Source organism: Meleagris gallopavo, chromosome 3 (genome assembly GCF_905368555.1).
Source record: "Meleagris gallopavo chromosome 3, MGAL_WU_HG_1.1, whole genome shotgun sequence".
NCBI lineage: Eukaryota > Metazoa > Chordata > Aves > Galliformes > Phasianidae > Meleagris > Meleagris gallopavo.
In genome coordinates this window covers 40111706-40132840 of record NC_139406.1, presented here as the reverse complement: position 1 = coordinate 40132840, position 21135 = coordinate 40111706, and the positions used below count along the sequence as shown (strand labels likewise).

Below are 21135 nucleotides of genomic sequence, written 5' to 3'. Positions count from 1 at the left end.
GGCAGGTGGCTCTGCAACCATTGCTGTGATAGCAAAACTAAAGAAAGTGCATCTTATGCAGGGAGACAGATTTGCTAAGAGGGATGTAGCCTGGGGAGATCTGAGAAATACACAGTGCAGGAAATCAAGAAGAGAGAGTGAAAGCAGATCATTTATAAAAGAGCCTGACTGAGCAATCTAGTCCAATTACCTGCAGTGTGCTACTGTTGTCACTAAGGTTTCAGGGAGAGCACGTTCATTTGTCAGTTCTACCGGACCATATCTCAAGGCAAATGGACATTGCATCAAATGTGCCTCTTGGCTGTTGGCTAGCAACCTGCTTTCCAACACATCTCAACTGCATGGATTAATATTCGGAATTGTGCAGGCAGCTCTTCATCATCCTTTTTCTAACCTTTTGTCAAAGCATCTGTGTGCAGGCTATAGTTCACTTGCTTTGGTTCTTCCCTAACAGGTTGCTCTCAATTACAGATATTTGCGTTTGAAGTAAGAGAGAGTGTTCCTATTGGGGCTCCAAGGGGTATGGGCCCTGGAGCGGGTCAGAGCACTGCCAGTTGGGCGCGAGGTGGAACGCGGAAGGGTGGCATAGGCAGAGGGAGAGGTAGAGCAGGGCAGGGTATTGTAGGCTGAGCGGGACAAAGTGTTGAAGGATCGAGACAAGGAGCTATAGGGAGGGCCTGAGAGTGTGTTGTATGAGCCGCGGGAGAAGGGGATGTAGCTTGAGTGCCCCGTGAGATTCCATGTTGAGCGGGAAGTTGGAGGCCACACGGACAGGGAGCCTGAGCGGGTGGTGGTGGTAGTGGTGGTGTTACAGGAAGGTCCCCACTGAGGGCCACAGACAGAGCGAGAACCCGGCGTGCAAACAACCCGGGAGATGGAGTGAGAGGTAGGGTTGCAGAGGGAGCGGGCAGTGGCAGCTGCCAGAGGCTGAGGAGTTGGGGGGGATGTGTAACAGGTGGCCGATGAGTCTTCAGGACAAGGGGTTGGTGAGCTTGCAGAGCGGACTCCTGTAACTCCCACTGAGATGGAAGCAGGGGAGCACAGTGAGTGGGCTGCTGGGGGTCCCACAGGACGGGAGGCTGGGGAGCACAGTGAGTGGGCTGCTGGGGGTCCCACAGGGCGGGGGGCTGGGGAGCCTGCCAGGTGCAGCCCTGCAGGTGTAGAGCTACGTGGAGCACGGGGCGGTGGGGAAGCTGCAGGGCAAGGGGCTGGGGAGCACACAGCGTGGGCTACTGGGGTAGTCAGGGGCTGGGGTGGTAGGGTGGCCATAGAGCCACAGAGAGGCTGGGCAATGGGAGAGGGTGCAGAGCCACAAACAACATGAGAGAGGGAGGCAGCAGGCACTGTAATGGCTGCTGGCAGTGACATGGAACTGCTGACAGCATGGGCAACTGGAGAGCACACAGGGTGTGATGGCAGCTGGGTGGGAATCCCCTGGGTTGCTGTGGTAGGACTAGAGCCGGCCATGAAGTGGGTCAACAGGGCACTCACCGCATTGTTTGCTGGGACAGAGACAGAATAAGGCATGGCCCCCCCTCCGCCTCCAGGCTGGTGTGTAGGAGCAGACCCCGTCTCAAACACCACATGAGGCATAGGGGGGCCTGCAGGGTTGGATGTTGTGACAGGCATGGAGCTGTACACAGTTGGAGGCATCTGGGTACATGTAGCAGGAGGCACAGTCTCACATATAACACGAAAGCCAGGATCACATCCAGGGTCAAACATAGCATTGAAGTTTGGGTTGAAGCCTGGATTGCCGATGGAGTTGCATAAGGGATGGCCTGCAGGAAGGTACACAAAGTCGAACACAGGTGGTCCCCCAGGATTGCAGTTTGGGTTGCACACAGGGATACATATGTATTCACATGTGGAGTTGAGCCCAGGGTCCCCTGCAGGGGCCACCCCAGAGCTATTAACAGGCAGGGATCCATTCTCACAGACCGGCAGTGATCCATTCTGGTTCACAGGCAGGGAGCTGTTCTGCCCCACGTGGTTACACACTTCAGCCTTGGCACATCCTTTGCAGTAGGCAAACTTGTGGCATCCAAGGTTGGCTAGGAGCCGGTGGCTGCCCAGCCTGTATGGTGTGAACTCCACGATGGTCCGTGCCTGCTGATTGGAAGCCAGCGTTCCCAAACTGCACCAACAGAAGGGAAAGAATTAGGGTCCTAGAAAGGTCAGAGACCTGAAGTGCTTAAAGATAATCTCACATTATTAGCTCTGGTTTGCTATGACCAGTTTGCTCTTCTTGCCTTGCTCCCCAAAAATCTTTCTGATTAGAGCAGTAGCCATTTCCTTCTGTCTCAAAAAGGGATTGGTTACTTCTACCCATGGAAAACTCCCATAGTCAGTTCTGGAGTTGTAAGCGCATTCATGATACTCTCTGTGAATATGTAAGTTCCTTTAATTCTTCAAAAACATAGTATCCTTCTACCTCAAAGATGTATTTGCTTCTTCCCTTTTCCAGTCATCTAAACTGGATCAGGGAGCTCTGTGGCATTGAGTTCATTATCATTCACTGAGAAGAATTTCTAATTGCTTCCCCTTGAAACTAGTCACACTTCTGTCAGTTGTCCTTGTGATGAAGAAGAGCAATGCATATTAATGAACAGCTCCTCTTCCTAGGACGTTAGAGCATACTGGAAATTTGCAGTTTCCTGTGATTACTGTCTTGTGAGCTTAGAATGCACATTACTATTTTTCACTGTCTTTTTCTAATTGTTTACATATATGATACGAGTTCATGAATATTTAGAGGAGTTCTTTGTAAACTCAGTGGTAAAAAGGCTGGAGTACATAGCTAAAATTGCTTATGAAGAAAACAGTGCATTCTCCTTCAAATAGAAATTTTTAACTTGCACAGATTAAACTGTAGTTAAAATGAAGCAGCACTATATATTACTAACTCTAAATACTCCATTCATTTCAAGAGGAGAGAGTTTTCTAATGGAATCTCAAAGTAGTAAAGAGCATATAGTCCTGTTCAGGTCCTACACACAAAAAATGTAAGAACTGTCATCTTCCTCAAAAATCTGCTGATCTAGCAGACCTCAGTCAACTCTTAATATTACCCCTGTTTAAATAATTGATGATCTTACTCAATGGTCATTGGCTCTTTGAATAAACCGCAGCCTTCTAAAGTCATTATGCAGTTCTTCATATCTTCCTGGAGAGGATTGCAGAAGGAGATCTCTGCTGTACATGGTACTTTCAGCCTGGGATGGCTCAATAGCTAGTTAAAAGAAAAAAATATATATATAGATATAGATATATAGGTATATACATCCTAAAAAAAATTAGCATGAAGTTAAATAAATGAGAGCAAAAGCAGAGATTATTCCCCCTTCTTTCTCTAGGCTTCACTCTAAGTTACTATAAAATCACAATGATCCTGCTAAAAAAACAAAAGAACCAAGAAATTTCCAAATTTCTCTGCATTATATCTAGAAAGTGGACAATAAAAATTCCTAATAGTTCCTTAGATCACAAAGCTCGTAATTAAAGCTCTTTACCTTAACAATAACAGGTGGCCTGTTGATCACAATATCCCTGCTCACCATCAGAACTTCTCCACACTCTGGATCTGAGACAGCAACCACTTTCATAATGTTGTGATCATTGAGGTAAGGTCCATATTGACTATACGATATACACAGTGGAATTTTTTTCACTGCAGGAAAAGATTATTATTATTATTATTAATTTGTCTAATATTTGTACTTTTCTTACTCATAAAGTTTAACAATAACTATTTGACAATAGTTTAATTAAAAACTGAGTTGTCGCAGCATTTTTGAAATCAGACAAATTTTCCTGGCTTAGGATGATACACTGCTGCTTTCATCATATAGCTGCACTCTTTTTAATTATTATAACTATACTAGTGCAGTTACAAGGAAATGTTTATTTATTTAAATTTTGGAACTTTAATTCCAATGTAATTCTTAAAGCAGTGATTGCAATATAGGCAAATTAGAGGTTGATAAAGGAGAATATGAATATCAGGAACAACACTTCTTATAGTGATAAGTGATAAGTGATTGAGTAAAGGGGTCTTTCTTCGTTGTGAAAAAGAAGAGATAACTGTTGAAACAACTGCTTATGCTGTGACATGACTTTGCACTCCCCAGCATCCAATGTGTCTGGAAATAATCAATTCAGTGCTCAAATTGCATGTTTTACTCTGGCTAATATCTTCTGGACAAAGGAAATCTATAAATCATAGAATGCCTTGGGTTGGAATGGACCTCAAATATTGTCAAGATCCAAGTCCCTGCTTATGATAAACCTATTATAAACACAACAACTTCATTTTTGTGTTGAATATATAATCTAGATTTGAACTTAAAATTTTTTTAAATGATCATCAGTATCTTTAAACCTTGAGAAATTAGGCAAGGACTACAATTAGCCTGTTACTCTGTATGTAGTAGTGATTCACAATTGATTGCTCTAAGACAGTTTGCCTGTCAGTATTTAATAGCATATTAATTTCATTTTTACCAGCATTTAGAAGTCTCCACTAACCCTCAAAAGAAGCTATCTGTCTCCAGAAAAGAAGAGAGGACAGAAGAACAGTAGACAAATCCACCTTCTTACCTTCCCTTGGACCTAATGCAACAGTCACACTATCTTTCCAAAACTGATCCATTGGGCAACCATTGTATGTTATTATCTGTGCACACAAATTAAACTTCAGGTTTTTGGGTTCACTACGCAAATTTTCAAGCAACCATTGCAGTTGGACATCTTCACCATACATTGGGCAGTTAGCCATCTTCAGCCTTGTGTTAATACCACTATCACTCAAAAATGGGTTTTTCAGAGATGATAACTCTCTGTCTATATGAGAGTTGGAAGCATTGCAGTACCCTGGGTGAATTCTTCTGTAAGCTCGATAATAGGCTTCTTTGCTTTTCATAGAACCTGTTGACGGAGATATATGATAATGAGTCTACTGGAAGTCATATCTGCCTAAACAATAAATATAATTAAATTTATTCCTCTTCTTTCCTGAAACATAATGTAGTAGTCTGGCACAGAAAAAAATGCAACAGGAAATGGAACCACAAAATACAGTACTCTGAGTTCACAGAAGAATTGAAGGCCTCCGAAAGTAATGCCTCCTGTTTCATGATGTTAGCTCACAATGTCAGAGATTGATGTTGTGGTATGGAAGTAGAGGTTGAACCTTACCATCAGTATCCTGTTATATTTTGTTGCCATGGGACAAATGGCAGCTGAAGGGCAGTCCAACAAAATGGAATCTGACATGGAAGTGCGTATGAAGCAAAGCTGTGTCATTGAATTCCTCAATTTTGGAAAAAATGGCACCCGTTGACATTTAGTGTTTGTGGAGACCAAACAGTGGATATGTGTACAGTGAGGTGGTGGGGGCATGTTTCAACAGTGGCAGCAGCAGTACGAAGTTCCAACCACATTCCAGACAGCCATGCATATTTTTACAAGTATGGCATGCACAGTCTTGTTCATTAATGGTGAAAATGCATAGCTAATGGTGTTGAATGTGTTGAAAAGTAGAGTTCTGTAGCTGAGGACTTGCTCTCTCAAAAAGTGTTAGTGTGCTCTTTGTATCTATCTGTTGTAGTTTCCATGAAATTAAATAGAAGGCATTACTTTTGGAATGGCCTACATAAATATTTCAGAAAAAAAGTCATAAAATGTATTGTACTTTCATTCACTACATTTCAAAATGACAATATAAATTTTGAAATGCAAAACTCAAAGGTTATCTCTTTGTAAGTGCTACAGTAAGTATGAAATGCTACCATCTCCCTCAAACATGAAATACACCATTCCAATAAAGACATTGTCAAGTGTGGTTTCTTGCTCCTTTCTCATAAAAGAGAACTTGTGCTTTTACAATCATATCTGCTCTACATTCCTGTGAGCAATTTTGCTGGTTGAACTCTTCCCTACAATTGGAAAATGAAAATCAGTAATCCGTGGACCAAAAGTAATAACAGTAGGATACCGTTATACGTGAATTTAGCATGGGCGTAATTCCTGATAGAGGTAGTGCAAGAGGCAACAAGGAATAAATTAATCCTAATTTTAAAAGAATTTAAGTCTTTTAGATTATCTAAAATCCGCTAATATTCAAAACTAGAATACAGGTGAGACCAAAACATGTGCACAAGAACAATGGGATTAAAAGGAAGCAACTGCTATTTGTTTTGTTTTATTCATCTAAATATGTGTAGATATTGTATGAAGAGAAAGACATCTTCTGCTTTCTCAATATGTTAATAAATAAATAAATTTTTTTAGATAGCTCTAGTCACACAGTGCACAGTACAAATTTCATTGGTAATTTTGATTAGCATTATAAATATCCTCTAACTCCATCAATGACATTTCATCATACCTAGCTCATACTTGTAATTCCCAGTGATGTCTTCAAATTGCTCGCTGCCAACACTCTTGGTGATTAGTTGTTGTCCACATGGCCAAGTGTCACAGAAAACTTTTGTTTTTTTGGCATTGTTTTGAGAAAGCCATCCAGCATAGTTTGAGTTCAGCCGAGAAAACATGTAATGACCATCATAGTCCAAGTCCAGGTCTCCTTCTCTGATGCTTCGAACCCAAGTAGGGCCACTGCAAGCTGAGCCTAAGCCAGCAAATAATAATGTTATAACAGGATGTAACTTGAGTTGTACAGAAACTCAGAAACATAAGCCGATGAAAAGCTGACAATTATAGCAGTTATTTCAGTTACCTCTGCCTGTTTCCAAAGGTGTTGGATCCAGACACTGCCAATCACCACAGCATTGATTTAGATCTCTACGAGCCATCCAAGATTCATTCCAGCAGTGGTACCGCCTATAGAATGTAGGAACATAGGATTAAAATCATCGCTAGGGTCATTATTTTCAATGCTTTGTTATGGCGGAAAACCATATCAGAGAGAATCTTCTAAGCAAATTAATAGTTCTGCCTTAGCACTATTAATGACATCAGGGGGCAGGAGTTATTTGCTTTTCTTTATATACCTAAGAATGAAAATCTGTACCAAGAACCTGCAGATCTGCTTGCAAAACAAGTTTTTTATAGCCCTTTTCTTTTTTTCTTTTCTTTCTTCTTTTTATAATGTATCAGCACAGTTCTTTTGTTTAAATAGTCTATTTTCCTATTGTTTTCTACCTGATTCTTTAGAGAAAAAGCACATACTGTCCTAGTCTTTTTAATAGATTAACAAAGAACAAATCCTTAAGATTTAACTGCTACAATGGAATCCTCACTACTTTGGCATTTCGGTTTGATCTTATCTTTTTCAGATGGGAAAGGTCAAAAAAGAAAAAACCCATTGAAAGTTCTTACGGATGAAACTTAGATACAAGCAAAATTCTAGTGCAGTTAAAACTATGAACATGCAGGCCAAGGGTGAAAAGAAATACTGTTGAGCTGAATTATAATGTAGTTACATGAACATAAATCAAAACATTAACAAGAATGAAGCAATCCACAATAAGAAACCTCAGAAAGACAACTTAAATCTCAACTAAGTGATTGTGACTAACGATAGCAATTTCCATTTCATGATCTACTTTGTATTTTTACAGCTAAGAGAGATGGCTTCTTGTTTCAACTGAAAGTATAAGCAGGTAGTATCAATTCTCAGAAGCGTGCCTCTTCAGTAATTGTATGCTTTTGAAATGCATTAATAGGAAATGATCAGCTATGCTACATCAAAGAAATAGATACTCCGAACTGCTAGATTTATACTAGTCTTTCTATCATTTAGTTTTTGACAAAACCAAAGGAGCTTATTATTTATTTCTTACTTACCATAGCTTGTCCTTGCCACACAGGTTTTTTCCTGTACAGTCAAAAATTTCATTGATACCAAGAGGATTCTCATTTGAGCATGGAAAACAGAAGTTCGTGACAACACGGCTTGGAATTCCCAAACACCTCATCACTATAAGGAAAAAAGTCTTCATAAGTCATAAATAGTAATGTCCTTTACTTATTTTATAAATGATTCTCCCATATTCTACTTTGCCATCATATATGGCAATGTATATTAGGTAATATTTGATGTAGTGATTCTGTTTTCAAAACTTTTTTAAGTGACTGAAAAGTAATTTTAAAACAGCCTACTGGAAAGGAATGGCTCGTTACTCTTCCAGATTTATAAAACAAACAAACAAACAAAAAACAAAAACTGCTGTAAATTCAGAAATAATTTGAGATCCTGCATTAATAAAACACTAGTAAAAATGTCCATACCTATGACAGAGTGTACTGTTTATAGATTTGCTTGTAGAGCATCAGCCTAATTTTCTTCATTGCGGAAACAGGTTCAATAAGCAAATAGTGTCATGTTTTAATTTTTTTTTTCATCTTTATCGTATAGCTTACTGTTGCCTCCTCATTTGTAGCATAAAAAGACTGTAGCTTACTGCTTTTATGTTTTGTAGGAGGCAGTGATAGAGATCTTGTTCATAATTTGTGTTTTTAGTCATCCCTCAAGCCTCTTTGAAGGATAAATTTTTGCTTCCATGAAGCTGCATTTGCTCCATGTTTTAATAAAAGATGCAGTAGTGAGAGTTACTTTGCATAAGGGTCCAAGAAAAGATCTGATCTTCACAGCATATAGGAAAGCAGCAGGTTTATAATAAACACTATGAAGGCAGACTTTCCATATCAAAGGAAGATAAAATACTCAATTTCATTTCTAGTAAAACATTTATGAGTAATATGCTTGCGGTAGTTTTTGGGATCAGAGTTTTCTGATCCAGTTTTCTTTCTCCCACTTTGGATAGATAGGTAAAAGCAGGCTGAAATATACCTGTGCACATTACTGAAGCAAGAGACCCACAGTACCCGTATCTGACAGGTCTGCATCTACCGTTGTACCACTGCTGAAGAATAGGGACACTTCCATTCCAGGAAAATGGTTTTGTTCCCTTCAGGTAATCATTGTTTTCTGGAATCTTCATGATACTGTTAGTGGTATGGCTGCTTATCTAGAGAGAGAAAAGAAAAGAAGTCTTTTCAAGTACTGGACCATCTCTTCACACTCTAAGCATCTCACAGAAATATTGAAGATCAATGTTACAAGTTAATTTTTCCTGTGCATCTAAGCACAAAAAAAAAAAAAAAAAAAAAAAAAAAAGGATTTTCCTTGCTGTGTTAGATTATAGTGCAATTTATCTTTCTATTAAAAAATGCAGTGCGATCATATCTACTAAGAGGCCTTGCACTGCTAGTTCTTACCATGTGGTTTACCACCATGCTGACATGCACAGGGTCATTGCGCCAACAATGGTCTCGATCAGAACCATGATGATAACTTGCACCCATGTCTAAAATCTTTAAGCAGATGTCCAGAATCCCATCTTCAAACTGCCAAAAGAGAAGTTAAGATAGACATGATACTCTAACATACCTTTTCAGGTGTATTTCTGGTCAGTACTGCAGTTTTTGTCTTCTCCTCTCCACTATCATCTTCTAAAATCAAATCTTTGAAGGAATTTCAAATATAATCTCTTTTAAAAATCATACTAGTTTTGCTTATTTTTAATTAATGGAATCATTTTTCATTCACATGCACAATTTTGCCTACAGCAACAATGTGCACACAATATAGCATATATATCTGAAAAAATATAGATAACATTTCATTTGTACATATGTGGATGGCTGCTTCTGAACAAATCTTAAAAATGTACCTGTCCAAAGTGCCATGGTCTAGAGGTAATATGCTTATGAACTCCTTCATACAGTATGCCATGTTCGTTGAGAATATATTCTTCTCTTTGGGCCTGATTGTCCAGGTATACAGGGTCGTCTGGAAAAAATGCGAGGTCTATCAGATTATAGGTACTTCTTTAGCTCTTCTATATCTATTTCACTGGAAGTTCTTTCTTTTCCTATTTGTTTTAAACATATATTTTAAATCCTGCTAAATCCATTTTTATTTACTTCTTTATTTTCCCTTTATTAGGTCTCACTCTTCTGTGATACACCCAAAATTTACAGACTTGTACATTTTCTTCATACTAAGCAGTTCTAGGAGTAAAGCACTGTGCAATTAGAGTTGGGTATGTAATTCTGATCAAATCAATGGACAATATAAATATTTGCCATGTCATTATTTTGGCAAGGTTCTACAAATTCTGCAGTTTGTTGCCACTCAGACCGGACTTAAAGAATTTCATTCATATCTGTATTGTATTGTTGTGTGGTGATATCTCAGATTTCAGAGAATTACGGAGTAGGTGGGATTGCAAAGGATCTCTGGAAATTATCTGGACCAACTCTCTGCTTAACAAGGGACAGGTAGAGCTGGTTACCTAAAACTATGTCCAGATGGCTTTTGAATGTTTCCACGGAGGGAGACTTTACAACCTCTCTGGGCAACCTATGTCAATACTTCAGTAACCTGCACAGTAAAACGTGTTTCCTGGTGGAACTTCTTTAGTTTTAGTTTGTACACATTGCCTCTTTTCCTGCCAAGCTATTGTAAAAGTGGAGAAAACAAAATTATACTACATCTCTGCTGCCACTAAGAAGCTAAATCAAAACACTGGCTTGAGACAACTTTGAGCATTCAGGAGGAAAAAAAAAAAAAACAACAACACAGAAAAGTAAATTGCTCTCTGTTTCATATGCTTTCTGTGACTCTATCCTTTATTCACCACTTAAGTAATTCATATTTTCAGCATTTTCACTCAGCACTAGCATTTTTCTTAAAACTACCTCAATATCACAGAATTTCTCACCTGCACACCAAGGGTTAAAAAGGACATAAAAATCTCCAAGACATCGCTGGTATGTGTGACCACAAGAAGTGATTTGAATGTTGAGAATGTAACGGCCAAGACAGGCATTGGAGGGAGGAAACACACTGATGTTGATGCATTTTGGCTGATGAGTTTTGTAGGAAGCACTCCAGCAGGTTTGATCTAAACATCTACCCATTGGGAAGGTACATTTTGTCTCATTTGACTCACAGGGTCTGAGGCCTTTTCAGGAAAATAAAAACAACTTCAATCAGGGTAAACAAAGCACATGTAAAAGACAAATAATTTGTTTAGCAATCATTTACAATGCAAAACTCCCAAACATGGATTTCTTTTTCACTTGTCGCTTTCTTATAGAGTGAGAAAACTTTACACGGAAGCACTGCCAGAGCTAGAGGGCAGTTGGCTGTTCACATAGAAGGTGAATGAGAAGATAGTATTTATCACTGAAGACTATGGTAAATAGAACATAGCAGAAAACTACTGAGAAAACCTGCGTAGATTTTGGAAGTGACTACCTGTCTCCACAGTGAAAGTAGCCTGATCCACGGAGTCATCCCATTCCCGATTATGGAAACTTGCAAAGAAGTTGAAGGCTTGCCCTCTCCTTATTATCTGTCTGTCAGTTCCGAAGAAATGGGTGTTATGAATTTGGCAGTTGGAAGGACAGTTCAGGTCAACATCTCCAAGTTCAATGACTGCAAGATGGAGGAAGAAACATAAAGGAAAAAATGACAAGTGAGGTGATCTGATGATGACCTCATCACAGGATGAGGTTCAAGATTGCGTGAAACAGGAGATAAAGATGAAAGAGATAATAGCTTTGATAAAAACCAACCCCCCCCCCCCCAAAAAAAAAAAAACAAAACAGTAAAGAGTCTGTTCATATTGCAAAACTATATAATAAGATACACATTCATAAAAGTGTCCTTAGAAGTTCACTGCTTCTTTTGCTTGCAGGTAGAAACTTGTATAATGCTTTGATTTATAAAGCTGTGCTACAAGTTTCACTTCTTTTCTATAGCACCTATGCGCTTTATAAATAACTAATGTCAAAGGACACTTTTTGTATCTCTGCTCAAAAGATTGGTTTTGTATCGTAATAGTCTCACTAAATGACAATATCCCACCTTCTAAAATAGAATTTATATTATATTTCAACCACAGCTAAACAGCAAACTTTTTTTGCATGACATCAATTGAGAGTTGGCATTTATACAAATAATAAAATAATAAAGTGAATAAATGAAAATCAGAAATGCATGTGTTTGAAAGATTAAATGGCACTCCAAATAAATTATGAAAAAATATGAATAAATATCACCCCCAAGTTTCAAATAATATTGAATGAGCATGCATATGTATATGTATCTATCTATATTTCACTGAATCATAAGAAGTTTGGATACACTCATCTTATTACCCAAATCGAGACATCTTTGAGGAAATGAATGGAGAAGGAGATATTAGCAAATTATGGTTTTTAAAAATTACTGACAGCCTATCTCAAATGCTAAGATTGTCTTGACAAAAATCTTGTATCATCCATCCCAGGCATCCTGTCTAGATATCAGTCATTTCCTAGGGGTAATTATGATCTGGTGCCAGAAGGATGAGAGGCAACATTCATTTTTACTTATTTACATAGAACAAGTGATTTTCAAAAATGCTTCAGTCTAATTGGAGACAAGGGGAGCCAAAAATTCTCAGCAGTTTTGAAAATTTTGAGTTCAATGAACTACAAAGACTTGGATGCTATTTTAAATCTTAAAGGTAAAGTTTTGTCTGCTGAAGTTGCAGAACAACCAAACTAACTTCTCTAGGTAAATTGGCACTAAGTTGAACACTCATTTTTGCCACATGGAATCAAGGGTTTATTCACATACAAGAAGACTTAAGGCTAAGCCCATGGGACATGGATACTTCTAACACAATCCAGTGGGATTTATCAGCATCACATCCCGAAGTAAATCATAATTGAAATAAATTAGAGAAGGAAGGTCTGGTGGAGAAAAAAAACAATTTCTTTCCTTGAAACAAAATCATTAAATATTTCATTTATTGAAATATTGACTGAAATACTGACTTTGATACTGAATTGGTCACTTAGCTCTTCAGCAAAGATCAACAGAAAGAGCAACGTAGGCATTACCAAAGTGAAAGCACACACACTATTCAAACTAAATGAAAAAAAAAACAAACCACCCGCTCCAAAAAACCCCAAACAACAACAACAACAAAAAAAACACCCACAGGGAAACGGATTGCGTCATTGTGGTGCATAAGTGCATCATATCTGCTGAACAAGAAAGAGTAACAGAATCACTGAAAATCTTGTATTTTAATGAGAGTTGTCTCATTAGCAAAGTGTTCTGGATGAACAGAAAAGATTAGAACTGCTTACAGCACACATGACAAATTCCTGTGGTCATGAATGCTGACTGGAAGAACCTAATAGATCCTCACCTATCCTCCAGAGGATTTTATAAAATGAGACAACTACATTTCATTGAGTCATGAATCCAGCTAAACTGGAACATCAGGGAGCTGAAATATTACACGTTTCCCAAGGATGTTGTCTAAAGTCAGCCCACAGGTTACTTATCTGAGTTAATTATCACAAATGGATCACAAAGACAGCAAAGACAGCTCAGAGAAAATACTAAAGGCTAATCAGTTTCATATCTTGGTTAGGTTTTCGTTCTATGATAGAAAACCTACCCTTAGTACCAGTCATCCAGTACTCTCTATCAATTCACATTTGGCATTAATTCCAGAAACTGTACTTCAGGTAAACTTTGTGAAATAGTTGATCCTAGCACAAGATCAGTGGAAACTAGAACTTTGTATTTTATGCTGGAAGTAAAATATACCATTTTTCATCCTCAGAGATGGCTGTTTCACTAGTTTTTCTCCATAATTTTCCTTTTTTTTTTTTTTAAATAGATTTTCTATTTTAGGAAAAAGGGCTTTTTGTTTGTTTCTTTTTTTTCTTTTTTTTCTTCTTCTTTTCCCAGCAGTTGCTCTTTTTCTGAGTTCTCAAATAAAAAAGTCTAAACCATAGAAATATTTTCTTGGCTTGATTCCATAGCAGCAGTAGGTAACCTTTTATTATATACCCACACCTGACTATTTAATAATTTCCATTCTCAGTCCTGAGCCAAGTGATAGTAAAGTTTTGAAGCACTCACCTTCCATTTTCCTTCTACATGTACTGGTATGTGAAGCACAGCAGTGACAGAGGTACCTGCTCCTCAGCAAGAAGCACTGAAAAGTCCGTCTGATCTCCTCTGCGAACCAACCTAATTTCCTCTCAGTAACATTTATATTCACAACTAAAAGGCTGTCACACTTATTGCATCAACAAAATACCAGTTTACAAAGAGGCCCCACCCATGTGTCTACTGATGCTCATAAATGATTCATTTTCACTTCCAGCATTATTAGGGAGAGTCTTGTGGCTGAAGGAAAGGAGAGATCTTGGTACTTCACCTGTAGAATGGAACTCTCAACATGTCACAACTCGGACTGTCTCAAAAATATTTCAAGACCAGAGTGATTCTAAATACATTTCAGCACAAGCCGTAATTTTTAGCCATTCACAATTGCCATAAGTCTCAGCACTTAATGGCCAGACACCTTCATACACCCACAGGAAAACAGTGAAGAACATTGGGCTCAAGCTGAATTTAAACTCTCTTTATTAAACCTCTAGTGGACATTTTTATAAACAAAAAACACAGCTTCCAGAAAGTCTGGGTACTCTATTCTACCTCTAAGTGGAGATCACAGTATAATAAACGGTTGCAAACTTTTCAAGTGAACTGTAAAAGAAACAGAGGAACTGCATTAAATGTTTTTGAAATGGACATTAAAGTGTAATCTAAAAGCTACAAAATTTATTTATACTTTGTGCATATTTATGTGAAAGCACACAGACAGTTTCTCAGCTTGTTCCTTTACTCCTTCCTTCCCCAAAAGTTCTGAAAAGCATCTGAAGTTTTCCAAGAGCTTCTGTGAACAGAAAACATTTACATATTTTGATACAAAGTAAATTGTTTTATTTACATCCCAGACATATTTAATACAAGAATACAAAACAAGACTGTTCTTTCTGCTTACTCAGTGATGAGGACATCAGGAGAGATGGATTTAAATTTCCTCTACTAAAACAAGAATGAGCATTTGTAACAATTGTTTCTTATCCTTCTTATGTCTTTCACTCTGAAAATTAAATAGATGAGATACTACTAAAATCCCTCCCAATTAAGTTATGCTAATTTGGATTTAAAAAAAAAAAAAAAAAAAAAAAAAAGAACAATTAGTTGATAGGAAAATGACAGAATGACTGAAGTTTGATGATTTGGATAACTGCCTGGATTCTAGTCAGTTCCTTAAGAATGAAACAGCCTAACTTACCATGAAACAACTTAGTAAGCATAAATTAAGCTCACGGATAGTGAGATAATTTCATAGAAACTACAGCAAAGAATCTGTGAACTAGATTGTTCTGGACAGGAGTTGTTGAAATTATTATGATGGATTCATTAATAAGTGAATATAATAGTCAATGTTCTCATATTTGAGATGTGTAAATGCTTGGCTATTTCTTTGGCAGCTATGAAAATATATGAGAATTCTTAATATTTATTTCATTAATCATGAAAAAGTACATATCTCAAAACTGTTAAAATGATACCAAATGTCTTTTTCTTAATATTTGTCATTTGACAAAAGAACAACACTATTCCATAAGAAATTATTTAGTTATATTAGAACATGATATAGATGTAAACACATAATCAATTTTAAATCAACCTGTAAAATAGGAATAGAAGTTGTCCAGTCCCGCACTGAGGATCTACTTTAAAATATATAACTATACTATGGTCTATTTACCAGGAAAACTGATCCTGATGCATCTTTTCAGATGACAAAATGATAGTCCCATGCCTATAGGTAGAAAATGTCCAAAGCAGGTTACAGTTTCCAAAAATATATTAAAATCCCCTCAAATACCTCTAGTAGTTCAATTGCCTGCCTAAATTTTTTTTTGGTAAATGAAAGCCTGTGACAAATAAAAGAAAACAAATAAGCTTCACTAAGTTGTTGCACCTGTAGGTTCAAAGAGATTTAATTAAGAGTTTAAAACAATAAAACACTGAATCAGAAGCTGAACACTTTCTGTATGGACATGAGTCACTAACTGTAGTAAGTATGCTTGCTTGGATCCTTGAAGCTGCTTTGGTGCCTATCTGTCTCTGAAGAATTGCTGTACAGATACCCAGCCCAATATCAGTCTCCCAGATGTCCAGGCTTCTGCCTACCTGCACTTGCAAAGGCATCCAATTGCTACTGCCAGCTCACAGCTATCAAACTGGTTGGTCTTCTCACTCAAGTCTGAGTCCCAAGTGCCTAGAGTAAGAATCTTTAACAAGGTAAAAAATCATAGCATACTAGCCATCTAGGTGCTCTCAGTCTGTTTTTATCCCTCTTGCCTTCCAAACCTTGCATCAAATGAGTTGGAGTGAGATCACTGAGGCAACAGGGCCACTGACCTAAAGAAAGGGCTGCGGAAGACTGAACGCTAACAGGAAATAGTGATATGCATTACAGAAAGGTTTTGCCACCCATCTTATGGCCTCTCTAAATAGCTGATGTGCCCTAATTGCTGACTTCTCAGGGAGCTGAGTCTCCTTCCCAACAGAAACAGCTTCCCTCCCTGCCCAGCAGCAAGGAGCAATAAGCTAATGCCAACAGTCCATTAGTCCCAGGACGGTATGCTTTTTCTCTTTGCTTCCATGTCTTTCCCTTCATGCAAACTGTCCTCTCCACATCACTACAATTTCTTATTATACATCCAACAGCCTTCTGAAAAGCACAAAGAAGCCTGTAGGCTCAATGCAGGCCTGGAAATTCTACAGATTAATAGAACATTAATGAGGTTTTAGTCTAAATAGCTTAATTTCAGGAAGTGGCTATTAAATTTCTTTAAACATCTGGGCTCTGTACAAGTATCTATAAATTTATGGTTTTGAGAGGATTTCTTAATACATGGAGTAATTGCTACTTACCATAGAATGGTCTGTACTTGTCTTTTGTAATAGTTTCAAAAATATTTGACATGCATTATGGTAGAATGACATGCTGAGCATTGAAAAAGTCAAGTGGTGTGCCTGCTACGGCTCAGGAATCATCATTGCTTTCAATTACCGATTATGCCACTAGGAAAGAGCAAGAATTGAAGAAGAGGGCATTGCAATCACAGAAGGATCACCTGTGAACAGCATTGATGCAGTCTCACAGCATCATTAATATATTTGAACACAAGAGTGAAGTCACAGCAATCGAGTTTCTAAGACATTCTTTCAAGAAAAAGGAATACAAAATGACAGCTGAACAGGGGATAAAGGGAAGAATCAGAATACATGCAAAATGTGATTAAAGTGTTTTGGTGAAAGTGTCATCCAGTGGGATACTGAGGTAACTACAGTGGTTAAAAGATATTTTAGCTACTCAGCCTAGGGACATGTCAGTACACAGCCCTACAGTTCACTCTACTGCACTAGCCTTATAATTGTGTTCATTTGATTACCTTATTTATGTGTCCACCTAATTAATAATGGAGTTCACTTTAAACTTACACTTAATAAACTTACACTTTTTCAGAAATAAGTGACAGAAAAAAGTGTTACCTGTGAAGTAGGAATATTTGAAGAAGTAATTAACTGGCAACAGTATTTGCTGCCAAAACTTCGGGAATATTTGAGAAAGGGATTAGGGAGAAAAAAATTGTATGCCATAAGGTAACCCTAAAATAAGCATAAATTTGTTAGGAATTCACATAGAGTACATCTGATCTTTAGAAGCTTCATATTGCAAGGGCAGTAATCTGTCAAGAACATGAGTTCTATAACAGCACATACCCATAAGTTTCTTAAAAATCATGTATCAATTTGTGATGGGAATCCCTTTCATTAAAGAGTCTGAAAGCACTGGCTGCTACTCTGTTGAGTATGAACAAGTATTACAACACTCTATTTATAGATGAATAGGAGTAAGAAATGTTTCAAATGAAGCCCTATGTGAATCCGATGTGTTTTAAGATGCACGCAGCAGCATTGTCTTTCTAAAAGCTAAAGGAAATTAGTAGCATTAAATAATTATAGGTGGTTTCTGAAATAACAAAACCGCCAGTCCTCATGTGGAGAAACCAAGAACAAGGCAGCTCCCACCTGAGCTGGTTTGCAGGAATTCCTCACTATGAGAAAGACATCGAGACCCTGGAGCATGTCCAAAGAAAGGAATAAAAGCTGTGAAGGGTCTGGAAAACAAGTCTTATGAGGAGTGGCTAAGGGAACTGAAATTGATCAGTCTAGAGAAGAGGAGGCACAGGGGAGATGTTATTGTCCTCTACAACAACCTGAAAGGAGGTTGTGACGAGGTGGGGGTTGGCCTCTTCCCCAGGTAAAGGTGATAGAATGAGAGGGAATTGCCTCGAGTTTGTGACAGGGAAGGTTAAGGCTGTGTTTAGGGAAAATTTCAGAAAGAGTGGTGAGGCTCTGGAATAGGCTGCCTGGGGAAGTGGTGGAGTCATTATCCCTGGAGATGTTCAAGAAACGCGTAGATGTGGCATTGAGTGACATCATTTAGTGGGCAATATTGGTGATAGGTGGACAGCTGGACTAGATGATCATCACAGTCTTTTCCAGCCTGTATGATACTATGACCTGCCTTGCATTGTGTTGGAGATGTTTGCTCTCTTCCATCTTAGCCTTATCCTGGACTTATGTTGATTGTCAGCCAGTTCCTTTTCTTCATGTGATAGGATGTTTCTGCCCAGTATCCACAATGTTGTTGTGTAGCGCATGCATCTACAATGTTGAGTACATGCAGAACATAGAAAGGTCAAGCAATTAGAAGGTACATTTAATAAGAGGAAGAAACAACATCATTTGTGTTTAAGACATCATGTCATCATATTTAAAACAGAGCCAAGCTAAAATACCACTCTGAGTCATACCACAGACCTGATTTCTCTCCTTAACCTTCACTCTGTAGTACTTCCACAGTTGTTTTTGTTTTTGTTTTTTTTAATTGGTTCTTTTAATACATACTTTAATAACATTAGCAATGGTGACTGGTTTAACTTCATAGAAAAAACTGTGAACATTGCACAAACTTAAACAAGTTTCAACAGAAAGAAAAATTTAGTTCACCTATTAAAAAAATCATAAGCTAAAACTGGAATTTATAATTCAGTTATTTGTCAGGTTGAGTACACTGAGCACTGTAAGCTCACTATCAAATGAGTTTTTTCACAACTGTGTTAAAAAGGGAAGTGGAATAAGAGAGTAGTACTGCAAATTCCAAACCCAACTCACTGCACAGTAATTTTCCCACACAGAGAAACCTAAAAATCACAGGCCTGTGATTTTCTAATTGCCAAGCGATGAAGGAGATATGGATCTTTTACCTGGACAAGCAATGCTAAGTGGAAAAAGATTCAGTTTGAACAGTGCAAATGCAAAGAATGAAACAGAGAGGAACATTCACTGAATTGGATCATGGGAGGTTTTGTATTATCCTGGGGAACATAAGTTGGCTCCTATTCTGCTTCTTAATTTGTCTTCAAATTTTAATGAAATCTTCTTGCTGTATAAAAAATGCATTTTGTCCTGTAATGATTTTTCCTGGATTTTCCTTTAAAGTTTCTTTATGTAAGACCTAGAGCTCAGGATCCCAAAGCACAGGACAGAAGAAGAAGAAAAAAAAAAAAAAGAAAGAAAAAGGAAATATTTACAATAAAACGATCTTTCCTTTTCACTTGGAGACTGTCTAATTTTAAAAACAGAAGCGAGATATTCTGGCTCTAACAACCCGAGCTCAGTAACTGTCTTACATGGTATTTTCAGGATTTCTAGGATTTCCCATGAATTATTCATTGTGAGGTTTAAAAAAAGCAGTTCTTTTCTGTTTTATTTTAAGCACCTGAGAGTGAAAGAACCAAGAGTTAAAATTAACAGGAAGAAATTCTTAAAATTCTTTGTCCAATTTTAAATATCTATACAGTATATCTTTCACATTTACAAAATATGGTCTATATAGAAGATATGCAAACATATATAGAAGGTTTACAAAGGGTAAGGAAGACCCCATGGATAGGAGATGCAAACCCAAATTATTTTATTTTATATATATACATATATATATATACGTACATTTAAATCAGACACACTCTTTCTTCAAAGAGAAATATTACTCTTTTCTCGTAGGCTCCAGTACTACAAAGATATTTTTGGGGGACGGTGGGTGCTGCAAAGATAAAAATATATTTCAGATTGTTTGCAGCTAGTGATTTCTCTACTCATTCAGGAGATAATAGACAGAGTGTTTGGGTGGACGAACTAATTCATTTGCTGGTCTGTCACGCAGTGGTGTGGCTTTAATGACATTTGCATGAGCTTTCAGAGACTTCACAATGGTGGAGGATTAGGAACAGGTTTTAGTGAACTATGAAACTTCCTTTGCAGGAGTAGAAGTACAGAGCAAGGCATAGAATGAAAGGTGCTGGAGCAGGACATGGACTGGTTGAGGTGACGGCAGGCAAGGTGTAAGCCGAAGATAACTGCCGCGCTCAGATGATGGAACTGTCTTTGTGGATCGGTTTTGTACATGTAACAGGCTCCATTCCACTTTTTCTTTCTCATCCAGCACAAATTCTGTTCTTTTAATGTATTTTTGCCACTAGTTCATTACCATGTCGCAAGGAACTCTGCTCAAACACTAATGGCAGTGTTGGAAAGATGGTCAAAAACAATCCAGAGCCAGCTTACAGACAGTTGCTGTCTTCACTATATGTTTCCAGCTCCTGTAAAAAGCACATTGTACATACCTCAATATGAGAATTATACAGCAAATAATTCCAACTTCTTTACAAACACAGCTGTACAACCACAGGTATAAATGCCAACACTTTTGTTTGAAGGCTTCCATCTCCATTCACAGAGATTCCAGAGCCAAAAGGCTTTCTTTCCTTCAATAAACAAACAAGCAAATAAATAAAGTCTTGATTTTGTTTGAGATCTCTACCTTTTGGTAAGATGACCCTTGATGTGCTATTTAATACCTTAACACAGAGCACCTACTATTATCTGATTTTTAAGAAGATAGTTCCATACTATTTTATCTTTTCTCCAATCTGTTTTTATACACATTTCAGTTTATACCTATAAAGACTTACTAAGCAAAATAATCCTTGACATATTCTTTAAAAGCTATACGTGTTACTGTTTTCAGCATTTCATAAAAAGATACCATAACAAATGGAATTACCTTAGCTCAGCTTAGAATCAGAAGCAAT

At 37.8% G+C, this 21135-nt stretch overlaps 1 protein-coding gene across 1 annotated transcript in view; it reads right to left on the bottom strand.

Moving 5' to 3' along the window:
* Positions 1 to 256: 256 nt before the first annotated feature.
* Positions 257 to 21135, bottom strand: part of LOC146544669 (protein-glutamine gamma-glutamyltransferase 5-like) — a 31496-nt gene continuing 10617 nt past the window's right edge. The window contains exons 2-13 of the mRNA XM_085219914.1: positions 11291 to 11520; positions 10752 to 10994; positions 9699 to 9817; positions 9244 to 9372; positions 8816 to 8993; positions 7810 to 7942; positions 6740 to 6843; positions 6389 to 6631; positions 4600 to 4926; positions 3513 to 3670; positions 3099 to 3232; positions 257 to 2137 (exon numbers count right to left, since the gene is read on the bottom strand). Coding sequence (XP_085076040.1) covers positions 466 to 2137; positions 3099 to 3232; positions 3513 to 3670; positions 4600 to 4926; positions 6389 to 6631; positions 6740 to 6843; positions 7810 to 7942; positions 8816 to 8993; positions 9244 to 9372; positions 9699 to 9817; positions 10752 to 10994; positions 11291 to 11520 — 3670 coding nt within the window. The 3' untranslated portion in view covers positions 257 to 465. The remainder of the gene's footprint in view (positions 2138 to 3098; positions 3233 to 3512; positions 3671 to 4599; positions 4927 to 6388; positions 6632 to 6739; positions 6844 to 7809; positions 7943 to 8815; positions 8994 to 9243; positions 9373 to 9698; positions 9818 to 10751; positions 10995 to 11290; positions 11521 to 21135) is intronic.